At 37.5% G+C, this 15,529-nt stretch overlaps 1 protein-coding gene across 2 annotated transcripts; it reads right to left on the minus strand.

Moving 5' to 3' along the window:
• Positions 1 to 1,384: 1,384 nt before the first annotated feature.
• LOC121751473 (DNA ligase 4-like) lies at positions 1,385 to 14,229 on the minus strand. 2 transcript variants are annotated; one of them, XM_042146223.1, is made up of 27 exons: positions 13,759 to 14,229; positions 12,961 to 13,052; positions 12,608 to 12,693; positions 12,377 to 12,513; positions 11,438 to 11,512; positions 11,169 to 11,260; positions 10,519 to 10,590; positions 9,962 to 10,041; positions 9,832 to 9,869; positions 9,739 to 9,745; positions 9,366 to 9,521; positions 8,803 to 8,878; positions 8,082 to 8,206; positions 7,969 to 8,003; positions 7,817 to 7,875; positions 6,013 to 6,096; positions 5,618 to 5,713; positions 5,488 to 5,536; positions 5,133 to 5,220; positions 4,865 to 5,050; positions 4,450 to 4,575; positions 4,223 to 4,322; positions 4,030 to 4,135; positions 3,738 to 3,865; positions 3,482 to 3,646; positions 2,837 to 2,992; positions 1,385 to 2,356 (listed from the first exon to the last, which is right to left on the minus strand). In XM_042146223.1, exons 1-27 carry the CDS (start codon positions 14,095 to 14,097, stop codon positions 1,459 to 1,461), a joined length of 3,651 nt encoding a protein of 1,216 aa, XP_042002157.1. In that variant the 5' UTR covers positions 14,098 to 14,229; the 3' UTR covers positions 1,385 to 1,458. The 2 variants fall into 2 exon arrangements, with proteins under 2 accessions (XP_042002157.1, XP_042002156.1); XM_042146222.1 differs by having other exon boundaries at positions 4,865 to 5,065.
• Between the last annotated feature and the right edge of the window lie 1,300 nt (positions 14,230 to 15,529).

Genomic DNA, 15,529 nt, shown 5'->3' on the forward strand with positions numbered 1-15,529 from the left:
GAATCACATCGATCGGAGGTCATTTGGTCGGTCAAACAGATTTCGAAACATTCTGGCCGAGAACACACGTTACTGGCAGAATTGCGCAGTCAACTTCAAACATTTTTCAAAAATTTATATTTCGACAAAAAGGGCTGAAATTTATACGAGACACAGAAAACAACTTGAAGTTTACTCAGTAAAAATTTCATAGAAAAATTCGTTCGTTTGATGGGTCAAATACAGATCATAAGTCACTGGTCGTGCATCACAGATTTCTGGTTCAAGTTCGAAAATAGGGTTTTTAAAACTTCCACAACACAAACACCGATTTTTCATGCTCGATAACACATAATCATGCTTACACGTTCCTCATACACATATTTGCACATAAACTCATATTATTCACCAAATATTTCAATCCAACACACATGATTTCAATCAACAGCGCAAAATCAAACAAGTTCTTACGAAACACACTTTCCCTCCCGTTAAACTTGCGATCTATCAAACTTACACCCTCTACATGCATGTAGGACTCAAGAACATGGTCAAAACGGGTAGGATGATAGAAAGTGAACAATATACCTTCTTGAATCAAGAAAAACGAAAGGTAGAAACAAACGTTGACACGATTCGTCCCTCTCCCTTCACCACTGCCACGAATCCGCCGTCGCGGATCCGCCGCCATCGGCTCCTCCTCTCTCTTCTCTCTGTCGGATTCTCGATTTCGAAAGAAATGAAATGAAATGAAAGGAGGTTGTATTTATAGAAAATATTTTCATAAAAGACAAAAATTCACGTCTTTTCGTTTCGATGTGACGCGTAATTAATGCAGCGTTGAAAAACGTGCCTGATGTGACGCGATTCTTATCCAATTGGAAAACGTGCCTGATGTGACGCGATTCTTATCCAATTGGAAAACGTGCCTGATGTGATGCGATTCTTATCCAACTTTTCGTCTCGATTTGTTGTCGAAAGTGTATTTGATACGTGGTTTATTCTTTCGTGTAGGTAACGATTTAATGGGTCGTTACAAAAAGATAGCATCAACAGTATCCGACATGGTTTTGAAGAACTATGGTGTAGCATTTTAGATGATTATTTGATCTTATCCATTTTCACTACATTTATAAATGAAAATAGTTTATACCGATGTAAAGCCCTCTTACTATAGTATCATAGAAAGAAATAGAAATTTCAGTTTGGGAATTCTGATGTTCCATTCATTGTCATTCACTAGATTTGTGAAGTTCTAATTTTTAGCTCGATTTAACTCGTAGAAAACTCATTACCAATAATTGTACTAGTACTTTCTAACTATCAATTGTTAATTTACTTATGAATTGTCAATAATTGGACTTGAATGCATGACCTAAAACCTAGCAAAAAGATTATGCAATAGTGGAACCAAAATGAAACATTTATAGATTAGATATTCCTCAGTGTTTCTAGCATATATTACAAGCTGAGTTAACTTCAATCCTTGAGAAGTTCACTTGCCATATCTTTGTAGCTTACTTTCCGTTTCTTAACTGCTTTATTTTCTGCATCCATTCCCACTTTATATTCTTCATTGACTGGATCTGGAACTCTTGTTCCAGCCTCTTCGCGAACCGGTCCCACACTCTCCACCTTGTTCGTTGCAAGCCCCGGTAACATGCTCAGTAGCATTGATTGAACCGGATCAACATATTCTTCACTTGGGTTCTTGCTGCTGCTCTGCCCGACACCAGACTTGTCAAATCTTGCCTTGTAGTCGCTCTGTTCTGCAATCTCTTGTTCGACTGCTTTGCCAGTATCTGATTTAGGACCTTTCACTGCCTCGGTCTGATGCAAATCGGGAACGGGCTGTTGGCTTGAAGTGTCGCGGAGCCTCTCATTTGTTGTTGGATTGGGCTTGAAATTTCCAACCGTAGTTTTCTCATCTACTGCTGCTGCTGCGCCTTCATCTGATTCGTTGTCGTTGATCTCGACGGGCTTGTTTCTAAGCCGGGCTGCCCTTGCTCTTCTAGGTTGGTTTAGAGCTGCTCTCTTTCTACTGTCAACCTTCGCGGAACTCCCACAATCTGCGCTGCTGACTTCAAAGTGTGCCATGTCACCAGAAGAAGCATCATTATCGGATTCATATTCACTGATCTTAGCAGGCTTTTTTCCAGCCCGTGGTCTTGTTTTCTGGGGCAGATTGGCAAGTGGTTTGCGTTTTCCGGTACTCGTCCCGGTGGGTCCGCCTCTTCTCCTTTTCGTGCCCCTATCCGGCAAGCTGACTACTCTTGGCTTGTGTGGTGCAGCATTCTCTTCTCTCACCCCTCCAAAAGAAGATGAAGCATCTCTGGACAAGCTATCATTTTCTTCTCCAACAAGTTTGTGTTCATCACTGCAAGTAACAGCACATACACAATAAATACAAGATAGAATTAAATTGTTGATTTTTTTTGGCGTTAATATCATAGCACAAGCTCGTCGTTTAGGAAATAAAAGACATACCAACCTCCCACCCTCCTAGAAAGCTAGAATTAGTCCGTTCGACTACCCAGAGTGTTGATTTCAAGTTACATTCTTTACCCAAACCAGTAGTAGTGATGGTTACAGAAATTTTATTGTTCTGAAAGGTAGTTTCACCTAATACATTCTCCATTACTGAATCAGACAGTCACAATATCGGGAAAAAGTTTAATTCTTTTAGAGCTCCTGCACCATCCCCACAGTGGGGCTTATCTATGTGTCAGAATCTGACAACCGTCGTCTCACCAATAGAATTTCAGCTACACTGTTACTACCAGGAATCATATTACCATGAGTCACTATGATACAATCATATCATAACATACTAGAAAACATTCATAAAAACACTTACCTCTCCCCACTTGATACTTGTTGAAACTGCAAGGGCTTCAAATTATATATGTCCTCAGGCAACTTCTGGTTTCTCTCAAAACAATCATCTAACCACTGGGACTTTACAATTTGCAAACTTCTACGGTGCAAAAGAAGCCTCTGTGCTTCAGAAAAACTGACACAACAGAGAAAAGAAAAGGTCATGATCCTTTGACATTGAAAACTCCTCAAAATTCGATTCAAAGCAATGATCTAGTATTCTAGTTCAATTCCATTTTCATTTAAATGTGATTAAATCATGCCACCGTCTACATAGAGATGAATCAATGGTCTACGTGTAGTTCCTTTGCATGTAAAGAATATAATTTCACTTATAGAAACACTGACAAGAATTTAACAAATAAAAATCAATGATAAACTAACTTCAAGCTGGAACAGCAGCTAAAATAATGACTACATTTTGTGTGATGGAATTACTTATGAAAACCTTAAACTTTAATACAACTTTTTTTCCTTCAAAAACACTAATTAATGGTGGAGGATTAGAAAACACCAACCAGTGTCATACAATAGGAAGAAACCAAAAGTGTCACACGACTTCATTTCCACAGCCAGATTATATTTTACTAGAAAGCCTAAAAATGCTTTTTATAGCATAGCTCACCTATTCAAAAGTGTATCTAAGTCGAAACCAAGTTCTGGACTACAGACAATCACCAAATGAGTAGCATGAGAAAGAGTGTCTGCAATACTGCCACCTCCAGTGCAGATTGCAACCTTCATCCTTCTAATAGCTAGTTCAAATGGAACTTCCCAGTTTCTATATTTTCTGAGTACCAAAGAAAAATGAAAGTAAATGCCTCAAATGCTTACCAGGATGAAGTTAATTCCAATCAAATAATAAATCTCAAGTATCTTACAAAGATTGCCTTGGTAGGTGGAAGTAAACACGCCAACCATGAAAGCGAACCCACTCCTCCCTGGGACAGAATTTCTTGCAGTACTCTATCGCTTTGGAGTCTTCAATCTTATTGATGTTGTTTAATATCTGCAAAGCAAGTAAGCAACATTAAACCCAATGAAGATGGAAATAGGCTTAACGTCCGTGTTTGATACAGTAAATTTATATCTCCCAATTCACAATTTCACACTAAGCAATAATAGCTAACCTTCTCATGAGATTAAACATGTATAACTAATTAATATGCGTACCTGTTCCAGTTCTGTCACATTCAAATCCAAAAAGTAGGAATCGGAGAACTCATCAACTTCTTCTTCCAGCTTTTTCTTTGTTTCCTCGGATAGAAAAAGAAAATACCTTCAAGGAGAAGAGAACGGCCAGTTAGAAAATAAAGGAAATAATCCAAGAGAGAGAGAATTGCTAATAAACGAGTCTATGACTGACTTTGGGTGTAAAGGGAGAGACTGCTTCTGTGTACAACATTCAAGGAGCCAAGAGTAATGAATAACATCTCCCTGGCGCTTTGCAGCTTGAAATTTGATTCCTATTAAATATATTCAGCAGTCATTCCTTTTGAAGCACATGTTACTTTACTTTTCTTAAAGTTGATGGCCAAGTTTTGTTACGTAGAGTGACTAGAGTCAGAGATTGTTCGGACAAGAGTGACTGACCTTTACTTTCAGATGCTATACAGTGAGTAACCGTACTGTTCAAATTCATTGAAAAAGTGCCGCCATTCTCAACCACCAATTTGTGCAAGGAATCAAGAGAATGCAATATAGGCACGTTAACAAAGTCTAAATGTCAAAGAAGACCAATTACGAATGAACTTTCGTCATCGACTATACAAATTAGAAGGTGTCATGATAAGGTATCTGTGCAGCATTTGACAAACATTACAAGCTCTTCAAGTGACTTTCAGAAGTAAAAGATAAAATTATGATTAATTCTTCAGTCTTATTCAAGTTAATAACATAATACCATGCTAGTGTTAAAGGTCATGCTGCATTCCTCTCATGGATAGGAAACATCATAATCAAGATGCATGATAAGTCAGTGATGTAAATGTACGTGGTAATAGGATACAGAATATCATGTTTGAAAATATCGATGTTTCGCCCTTAACCCCAGAAACATCAGTTTGAATGAAATGGGAAGGAACAACAGAGACATATTTCTTTGTTCCTCTAGATAACTTTTTACGTCTTGGGTTATTTTCTGGGATAACTGCGTCGTCCATTGCCCTTTGCATAGTACCATTGCTTGAATGGACTAATTCAACAAAAGCTGCAAGAGGTAAATTGGTCTACATAAGAAATCCTAAAGTGGATGAGAATGCTTGTCACTAACTCACACTGGACATCAAGGCACTCATGCCAAGGCTTGTCATATCTAACTCGATCAATCCGCGGAAATCTCAAGCTATATGGAGCAGCAAATACCTTGATCACCAAAAATTGCAAATTATATTAAATTAATTCCACTGGACACTGCCCAGAAGGATATAGGGTAGTGTTGCAGAATTAAGTAATTGCAGAGAGTTAATAATAAGAATAAGAATAAGAATAAGAATAATAATATTTAAAAGGAAAAAACAAATTTACAAGAAACTGGAGCACAATCAAAGTCCCTGATAGTTTTAAGTATCACTGCACAATGAAATACTTGTACGCAACTATGCAAAAAATGAAGCAGTTCAATTTGCATACCTCTGACCTGACTGTTCGAATATCACTGGTTATGGAAACTATAATTGATCTGTGTATACAACAAGGTAATGGTAAGAAAATAGATAAAAACTTTAACGAGTTGTACATATCACTGAAGCTTTCAGCTCACTTTTCTGGGCTCTCAACCCAAACATCTGGCCTCTCTTTTGAATTATTTGTAACTTGATAAAAGTTTGGAGGCAGTTTCTTTGGATATTCATATTTGCTGGAATAGAGAGTACAATGTAGGGAACTGTTAGGGCATAGTGTTGACCGTTTAAGTAGAAACAACTCAGCAAAAGAGTAAGAATGCATGCATCTTTGTGGTATGCATATAAATAAGAAGTAACGGAATGTATTAAAAAGATAAACAGTGGCCGAAGTTCCTAAACAACAAACTATGTAAATTATGATAAATATCAAAATTGGTGACAGTTTCCCAGCAGGAATTCTAACAATGTGCAGCCAAAAAACTTGTAAACCCGATTCCCAATCTCAAACATGGAGTAGTTAATTAAGAGTCACCTGAAATAGGGCTTCAATTTGGTGACAACAGTATTGAGCTCTTCGTCAGAAAGTCCTGTACCCACTCGGCAAAATGAAAGAAATCTGCAAAACCAGAAAAATCAGAATCGCAGATAATACCAACACGGCAACTTTGATGATGAAACCCCCCACAGCATTCCAACGCTAACTATCTTCCAACTAATAGGAGTAGACTGCAGTAAATACCATTAATATGCTATAGTATATGAGGAAGCAAATGCATTCTGAAAAGGAGAAAGAAAATTTAGGTATAAGACGAGCTAGGGTACATCATTTACTTCTGTACAAAAATATACCGCAAAGTCCAAAAATAAAAATATCCATTTACATCAGGAGCTTCACTGATTATATTGCATACAAGATAAACAGGGTTTTAGTATTCCAATTACCTAATGTCAAACAAGCAGTAGGAATCTTAAATCAAAATAAATATAGTTAGTATGGCAAGATAATAGTGTACAATTAACATGACTAAAAAACAGGAATGATGGTTTAGGGTGTTGTGTGTTGTATGTATTGTCATTTGTAAGAAGCAGAACTTTTAAATGAGAAGATAAGATACAAACAGTGGATAAGGAATCCACTCCAAATCTTTGCCTATTAAAAAGAACCTTATTTTAAAATTTTACGGCCCAAAATGTTACTAAGATCACATGTGCCGAAGTTCCACCGGGAGAGCGGATCCAGAAGCGGGGCGAACCCATTTGAGAAATAAAAGTGGATAAGCGAAACAAACGATTGGTTATGGAATGAAGGTGCCGATATAATGATGGAGACCACAGCAAAGGAAACATCCTCCCTCCAAATATCCTCCCCAAATCTCACTCTAACACAGCCTACAGCTGGAAACTCCACCGCTTGAAAGAAAGATGGATAAACTCTAGAACTAGATTTCGATGGCATGCATCTTTTTTCTTGCATAACTTACTAAGAATTTATCTTTCTCAATATAGCTTCAAAGATGTCAGGCCAAGATATTTGAATGAAGGACTTGGGGATATCTAGTTAATATTAGGACATGGAACATTTATTAATCAAAGCAAGGTTGTTCCTCTCTCAACAAATGTATACTTGCCTCTCTCAGCTGAAACTAAGCTTCTTAGCTTAAAATTTACTTGGGTGAACTAAGGTGGTAGAATCTATCCCACTTAAGAGCATAATTGTGTTAAAATAAGGCGGTTGTAATGGACAACAAAAATAAGACAAGCAGGAATATCATCAAGGGACAGAAAATAAAACTGAATATAATTGATAGAAACTGAACGACAGACTACATTACAAAGATAATTCTCTTTCGAGGCCCTACAGCTAGCCTAAACTACCATCGCTACGATAAATTGTCGGCATAATCTAATTTTTCCAAAGACCCATAGCTCATCTAATGAAGAGCTATTTATCACAATTACATAAAGACACCACTCCTACTCAAACTCTGCTAATTAAACCTATCTCTAAGGCTCCACTAATCAAAAACTAAGAAAATAATAACTAAAGATAATAACAAAATCCATGTATATAATACTCTATATCTACAAAATTTCATGAGAACGATCAGTAACAAATTGCTACAGTATACTAGTATAGTAGTAATGCCTAAATATACCGATTATTATAAATAGTGAAGTTTACATATATGATGCAAAGACAACTTTCATCCACAAAATGTGAAACAATTAACAATTAACAGATGAATAAAGTAAAAGACATACATTTTTAACACTACACACAACTCCAATGCATCACACAACTAAACACTGAATCCAATGATTGCAGAAAGACTAACCGTTTTGGATATGCATTTGGGCTTGGACGCTCTGCAAGGCCCACAAGAAATTGTGCTACCTTCAATGATTCAATCATCGAACACAATGTAAATAGTTTCTTGAGGGAGTTAGATGGCAATCATAATCAATCAGCTAAAGCAACTTTTCTTACCTCGCCTCCGTGACGTCCAGAACCGTAGTAACCTCCTGCATTGAATAGCTTAAGCACAGGATGGTAATGCCAAAATTACTTCTAAAATTAAGTTAAAAGTGTAAATCTCAGACCTATTATAAGAGCGTCTAAATCAGAGCCTGCTCGGATGTAATCAGGCTTCAACTTCATCCACTTTGCACTACGATCACTAGGTTCCCATTTAGAGCCGAGATCTTTCAGAACGATTCCTTCATCTCTAACATTGCCAGTAGAAGAAAGGAAACTATGTTCAGCTGGATATCAAGAAATGGGAACAAAATAAATACAGCTTCAAGTGAAAGCATCATTGGAAAATGCAAACTGCGTCAATTCTCCACGTCTGCTATCCTCTTCCTTCATCCTCATATTTGTAGTCCCATTTCCCTAATCTTAGATTATATTTAAACAAGAACCTAGAAATGAAGCTCAAAAAAAGATATGTGCTGCATAGAAACAAATAAATGTATGAAGTCTGGCTTTGAATATTGTTTGGTTTCAGCATACACAACTACACAAGGTGGTCACAAAGAACCTAATCCCTGTAAATGAAATCAAACCTCTGATCATTATTAATTAGTTAAATAACAAGAGACAGACCAATTCTACTTGTTCATTGCCATCATTAAATGGAGCAAATCGTCTTCTTTGTGACATGCTAGATAAATCGTGATGATTTAATGGGCTTCATTAGTTATATTAATTTCTAAAGATTGCAAAAACCATGCAAGACACAAGCACCAAAAACAGCTCAAAGAGAAGAGAAATGGGGAAGCAAGAAAGTGAGGAGGGGGAGGGGGGGGGGGGGACAATAACCTGTTATCAATGGTTTCTTTGAAAAACCTCTCAATGCCATCAACATCATGAACAATTAGAGACCAACATGGTTCCCCTGTGCCATAGCAATATGCTTCAGAATAACAGGAAACCTAAGAACTTTAATATCCTTATAGCAACATCAAAGCACTGCCAACTAGTACTATACAATGGTAAAAACCTATCACACTATCATAATTACAAAGTACTCCCTCCGTTCCCTTAGTCATTTATCCATTTCGGAAAGTTCCTTCATAGTTGAGCCATTTCCATAAATAGTAACTTTTCTCTCTCTCTTACTTTACTCTCTTACTTTATTCCCTCTACTTTATTCACTTTTTACTTTATTCTCTCTACTTTTTTCCCCCTCTTACTTTTTTATCTATTTATTTAACACACCCAACATCCCTTCCTTAAATTCCGTGTCGAAAAGTTTAGCCTCAACTATGAGGGAATGGAGGGAGTAAAACGGAGTATTATTTTCCTTAACATTGACATTTATAAATATAGCAGCAACAGGTTATACAACAAAAGAAAGTAAGAAACAAGTGCATTTTCTTTACCAGCAGGACGATGTGTATTAAGGCCACCATTAGGAACCAAAATTTCCAAACAACCTGCTATAGGTTTGACAAATTGCTGAAGAAGTTGATGCCTCTCCTTCAAGCTCTGGTGAATAACACTGGTATCTCCAGCATAAAGGATGTCAAACGCAACATCTAGACAAATGTCATGTTAAGGCAAATTCAAAAAGGGGGGAGGGCTGGGAAGTAGCAGTGAAGAAAAATAGGAGAACAAGGGAGGAGAAGTTGTAACAAAGGCCAGAAAAATTCTTAACAGATAGGAATTAATTTTATTTCTTGTACACCTCAACTAGAACCAAACATGAAATTCAAAAGAATCCTGTCCCGTTTTGCTTAAACCATATATGGATACAGCACAACTGCATTAGAAGAAAGTGAAGGTCAAAAATAGAATGGTTGTAATTAAATTTGAAAAATTATTTGCATATATTACAAATAAAGAGACCTGTCGATCGCTATCAAGCCCATCCTTGGCAGCCTTGGCTGACAAAACAAGGGATACAGAAGACTACTTAACATTATACACATAGCAACTAGAGATACAGCAAAAACAGTCAAAGGCAGTGAAATGAAACCTATTTCTTGATTTGAACCAAACTCTGCAAAACGATTTGCAGATTTATCCCAGACCAACATTTCACCATCAAGAATACATCTGCAGTAGAGATAGCAACTAGTTATGCCATGTAAGTATCAGTTGACATGAAGATGAAGTAATGGAATCTAAAATCTGTTCAGATCCTTTTGGATATGCTGCTAAGGTCATGATATGATTTCGAATTTCCTAAAACCATGTTTCTTGATGTAGAGACTAGAGTGAGAGTGGAAAAGGAGGGATCGGATGAAATATTAACCATGGTTGCAAAAGGAAGGAAAGAAAGTTCAATTTACTATTTTTAAGGGATCCCAAAGTTTAGTTTATTAATTAGCATTATTTGGTCAAAATGTTATTTCCAGCCAAGATGCCCTTTCCAATTTTTTCAAAGGATGGAGTTTTTTTTTCAAATAATAACAGCATTTCTTTATAAATCAAGAATAAAATAGGTAATCAGCATTTTTTAGATGATATAATTAAATAAAGGTTAAATATAACGAAAAGCTGAGGCAAATTACTGGTTTTCGCAATACTCACCTGTCCACCAGAATATTCTCTCTTATAAAGTTTGACATGCCATATCCATATTCTGGATGATCAAGAAAATTCCTGTCAAGTGTCAACATTAAAAAGAAGTAACTAATTATTGAAGCATAGCTGTTTATAATTCATGTGACCTATAAGGTGACAACTAAATTATGGGGAGCAAACTATTAAACTGGACTGGAGTGGCCGGTTCAGCTGTAAATCAGTGCTTGGTCCCATTCTGATTCGAACATTAAAACCAGCATACTTTTTTGCCGCTAGAACCAGAAAAAACGGTTTGTCCGGACGTGAACAGTCAGCCAGTTGAACTGGTTTGTTATGTTTTTTTGAAGCATTTCCAAAAAAATGAAGTATGAATTTGTGACTAATGGGGTTCGATAATTTGACAAGTGAATAAGGAAGAAACACCTTACCAACTGCACTACAAGCACTTTCATGACATCTTGTGAACTTTAAATTGGTTTGAATCGACTTAGTTTTGTTTGGTTTGTATAGACGATCCCAAGTTCACTTTCAAAATTGACACTCAGGTAACCAAAAATAAAAGGTTGTAGTACCAGCCAGCCAGTTAGAAAGGTGCATAATTATTTGAACTACTCAGCATATGTAACTAAAGAGTTGATTTTAAGAAAGCAAACTACCTTGAGAAAAATTTTATATCAGCTCCATTTTTGTGGATTTGGATGCGATCACCATCAAATTTGCACTCAACGACTACTTCCTTTCCATGAAGCTATTTGGTCGGAAAGAAATATGCAAGAAATGAAGAAGTGGGATTCAGGGGCAAAAAGGCAATTTTATATGCTTCCAATAGTTGAACTCTATGTTGCCAATAAACAAAAAAAATAATAGGAGTAATATATAAATAAAATAGTTTCTGACAAATGATTCTTCTGACTGAATGGCCTACCTTTTTCCAGGCAGCAGCCGCATTGCTCACTCTCAAAGCTAGTTGAGGTCGGACAGGTTTGCCAACTTCAATGTCCTACAGAAGAATAAAAAACATCATGGTCATAAACACATGTTGCAGATGAAAGGACTAATTATCTAATACGAAACTTGAAAAGAGATAACACAGCGAGGATAAAAGAAAAGACATGCGAGCATGGATTAGAAATTTAGAATATTAAAGAACCGAGCTATTTGAGTATGAATAATGTTAAATAGGGTGTTTTATCTACCGACCAGGGGATTTCAGATGGGATAGAGGAAAAAAGCAAAGAGATGCTCCATTTTAGCAGGGAAGAAAGTGGGTGAGGTCTCATTTGTGTTGCGGTTGAGAAAGAAATAGAAGTCACAGCTTGACAAACCTTAATTTATCCGTAAAATCGGGATATTAATTTCAGAAGTGCTACGGTTGACAAAGCATAGTCTGCTGAGAAGAGAATCTATCTAACGTCAAAAAGGCCCCTTGCTTTTAGCCTAATATTGGCAATGGAGTAAAATCTAGTTAGGAAAATAAAGAAAAGCTAAACAGCAATACTGGTCATGAAAGTTAAGAACTTTTTCAAGAGTCTAATAGATATAACTGTCCAGTATATCACTTTCTAAAACAAAGAAAATACAGTGAATGCAGCATGGCGTAGAAAAAATCCAAGAGAACATAAAATTGTGATTCTGGAAAGTGCAAACTCGACTGGTAGAGTCTTAGAAATAATTAGACCAGGTGAATAAAATTTCATTAGTTAAATAATATACATCTATTGATTAGGTCAATTCTAATACACATACAGGCAATATTTTGTTTTATAAAAAGTTGGACACAGGAAGTTTTTTGCCTCCCCGTGAATGGTTTTTTGAAAAATAAATGTCATTAGATATCATACTCAGTCCAGAGTCTGAGACCAACCTGTCGCTTATGCCGCTGACTGCGATCTTGCAACTTTTCACAAACTAGTTTTAGATCACAGGTGACATTGAACAAGTCCTCAGCATCAGGGTGAAATTCATGAAATATGCTCTTTTCACTTATCCCCAGCTTAAGATCTGAAATTTGGTAGAGTTGCAGAAGATGAAGAAGGTTAAAGCTTAAGAGAAAAACATCAAAATAAGAGAAAAATTAAACGTAAACCCAAACCACCTTTGAGAATTATCATGATTATCCACTTCATTTCTTGAACATTTGTTTTCCTTATCAGTTCGGAAAGAACAGAAATCTTTTCTGGTCTGCACCAAGAACCCCAAATCCAGGTATTAATTCATGATGCATATGAATCAACCAAAGTATCTATCTTCTTGATTATTTAATGTGTGGTCTACAGAGTGAGAATAGGATCCATTTGTTTCTATTCCACGAGACCAGATCAAAAACAATTTCAAGACACTAAAAATGAAGGCCAAAAAGAACATAGATTGAAAGGCAAGCTGTGAATGCAATCACTTCACTGGAAATAGAGAAAATATGCTGCGATGGGCCTATAGGACAAATTCTACCTATTATCAGAAGTGGCCAAACGATCAAGTAGTTCATTTAACTCTAGTATAGTAAGGTCCCCTGAAGACATTCCCTGCCTCCGCTGAAGCACCTGCCAACACATGCAAGAGCTAATGACATCTTATAAGAGAGTAAACCATGACACCAATATGTGGGTACATAATATGCGTGAAAAATGCAAAGATAGTCAATTAAATCAACAAATTGACATAGAATAGGAGAGCAAAGGATTATTATTAAACTAGTGGGAAAACAGTAGCATGCAGGGACTGGAGACTGAATACGGGCTCATAGCCTGCCGACTTATCAAACAATCAAGGCCAAATATGACAAATGCTAGAAAATCAAAGTTAGACGCTCTTTATGTCAGGTAGGAGCAGAACTATTGAAAACAAGCAAAAGATCAAATTCATAACAACAATGAAGATTTGAAAACAATGGAGCCATGTGGAACAGTAAAATGCATTTCTCCTAATTATAATACTATCACATAGATGGGAGTAATCAGAGTGATACTATGCTTCAGAAACACTTGTATTCCAGAAAACTATCAATCACCCCCCAACCAATTTTTATGTTTCATCTATCCTTATACTACTATTTAATATTTTAGATTCTATCAAACTATTTGCCTTCATTAGCCCCTAATCGTTGGACAACTACAAGCGGCCAAAATGGTGAAAGTAGTTCCCAAAATGTAATTCGAATTAGGCATATTAAAACTACAAAACCTAAAATAACATTGAAAACAGTTGATTGCTTTATGGAAGAAAATGTGAATCAATTGCATAAGCGACCTCGGCGGCGACGAGAGCGAAGTTTCCAGCGAAGGCACCAGACTTGGCGCCGCCCTTGCGCCAGTTGAGGAGGCGCTGGGAGTCGGGAGAGTCGCGGGAGATGCCGAGGGCATCGATGAGGCAGGTGGCGAGGACGTGCTCGCGGAGGCCATAGGAGCCGCGCTCGCGGTCGAGGGGGGGGAGGATGAGGCGGATGGCGGCGAAGTAGTCGGCGCCGTTTTGGGGGCGGCAGAACGTGTCGAGAAACTTGCGGAATTTGGAGCGCTTGAGGGAGGAGGACTTGCTCTTCTGCATCCAGTTGAAGAGGCTCACCATCACACTGAACTTAGTGGCCGACATTGTTGCCGGCAGAAGGAAGACGCTATGTTTTTTCTGCTTGTTTTATGCCTGACCTGAGTTTGTCAACTCTGGAATTGCAGGGAAATCAAGTTTGATCGATTTTGGACGACGAAAGTGTTGGGAAATAAACACATGCAATCACGAATATGAAAGAGAATGAACACAAGAAGTTGTTTACCCAGTTCAATACAAAGTGTATCTACGTCTGGGGGCTATGTCAAGCCAGGGATTTCACTATATAATTTCAGGATGATTTAACAATGAGGGAGCACATCTATTTATAAGTAACTAGAGAGCCCTAATTCTAGTCAAACTAGGAAACATATTCCATAAGGAAATATCTTTTAAGGAATAAATCTATCACAAGGAAATATACTTCAAGGAAACAAATCCTAAACATGGTAGGAGATATTTTAGGCTCCATAATTAACAATCTCCGACTTGGAGACTAACAACTCCTAAACAACCATTTCCTCGTGATCTCATCCCTTCATCCGCTTAGCATCGCCTAACCTTCTCTTCAAGTTCCAAGGCCAATTGAAGCTATGCATAGCTTCAATTTCTCTAAGGTCACCACCTTAGTAAACATGTATGCAGGATTCTCACTTCCAAGTATCTTCACAAGTTGCAGGATTTTCATTTCCACTAGGTGTCGGATGTAATGATATTTCAACTCCACATGCTTTGTCCTAGAATGAAACGCTGGATTCTTCGCCAAGAAAATAGCACTCTGACTATCACTGTAGAGTATGCTACTCTTGTTCTCCTTCCCAAGTTCATCTAAGAAACTCTGCAACCACACCATCTCATTGCTTGCCTCTGTCGCAGCTACATATTCAGCCTCCGTAGTAGACAAAGCAACAGTCTTCTGCAACTTAGAAGTCCATGAAATAGCAGTACCACCATAAGTAAATACATACCCGGTTGTGCTTCTTCTCCCATCAAGATCATTGGACGCCAAGTCTGCATCCACATAACCTGTCAGCTCGACATTCTTGCCATTGAAACATAAGACGCTTTCTGTAGTACCTCTCAAGTATCGAAGGATCCATTTAACTGCTTCCCAATGTTGCTTGCCCGGATCACCCATGAACCGGCTCACTACTCCCAACCACTGCTTGTGCAATATCAGGCCTCGTACACACCATTGCATACATAATACTGCCAATTGCTGAAGCATAAGGAATTTTCTTCATTTCAGCACGTTCTTCTTTTGTACTCGGCGACTCCTTCTTCGACAGCTTAAAGTGACTGCCCAAAGGCACACTTACTGGCTTCGAATTATCCATGTTGAATCTTTCCAAAACCTTACCAATGTAAGCAGCTTGCGAAAGATACAATTTTCCTGCCGCCTTGTCACGCTCGATTCTCATGCCCAAAATTTGATTAGCCTCTCCAAGATCTTTCATGGAGAATCGTTCAGACAATTGCC

The sequence above is a fragment of the Salvia splendens genome, chromosome 10 (assembly GCF_004379255.2).
Source record: "Salvia splendens isolate huo1 chromosome 10, SspV2, whole genome shotgun sequence".
Classification (NCBI taxonomy): domain Eukaryota; kingdom Viridiplantae; phylum Streptophyta; class Magnoliopsida; order Lamiales; family Lamiaceae; genus Salvia; species Salvia splendens.

Coding starts and splice junctions, on each gene's coding strand:
- LOC121751473 (XM_042146222.1), bottom strand. CDS start 14,097: ATGTCGGCCACTAAGTTCAGTGTGATGGTGAGCCTCTTCAACTGGATG. Junction 8,207..8,802: donor AAAGAAACCATTGATAACAG/GTTATTGTCCCC, acceptor TGGCAATGTTAG/AGATGAAGGAATCGTTCTGA. Junction 5,066..5,132: donor TGAGTGCCTTGATGTCCAGT/GTGAGTTAGTGA, acceptor TACCTCTTGCAG/CTTTTGTTGAATTAGTCCAT.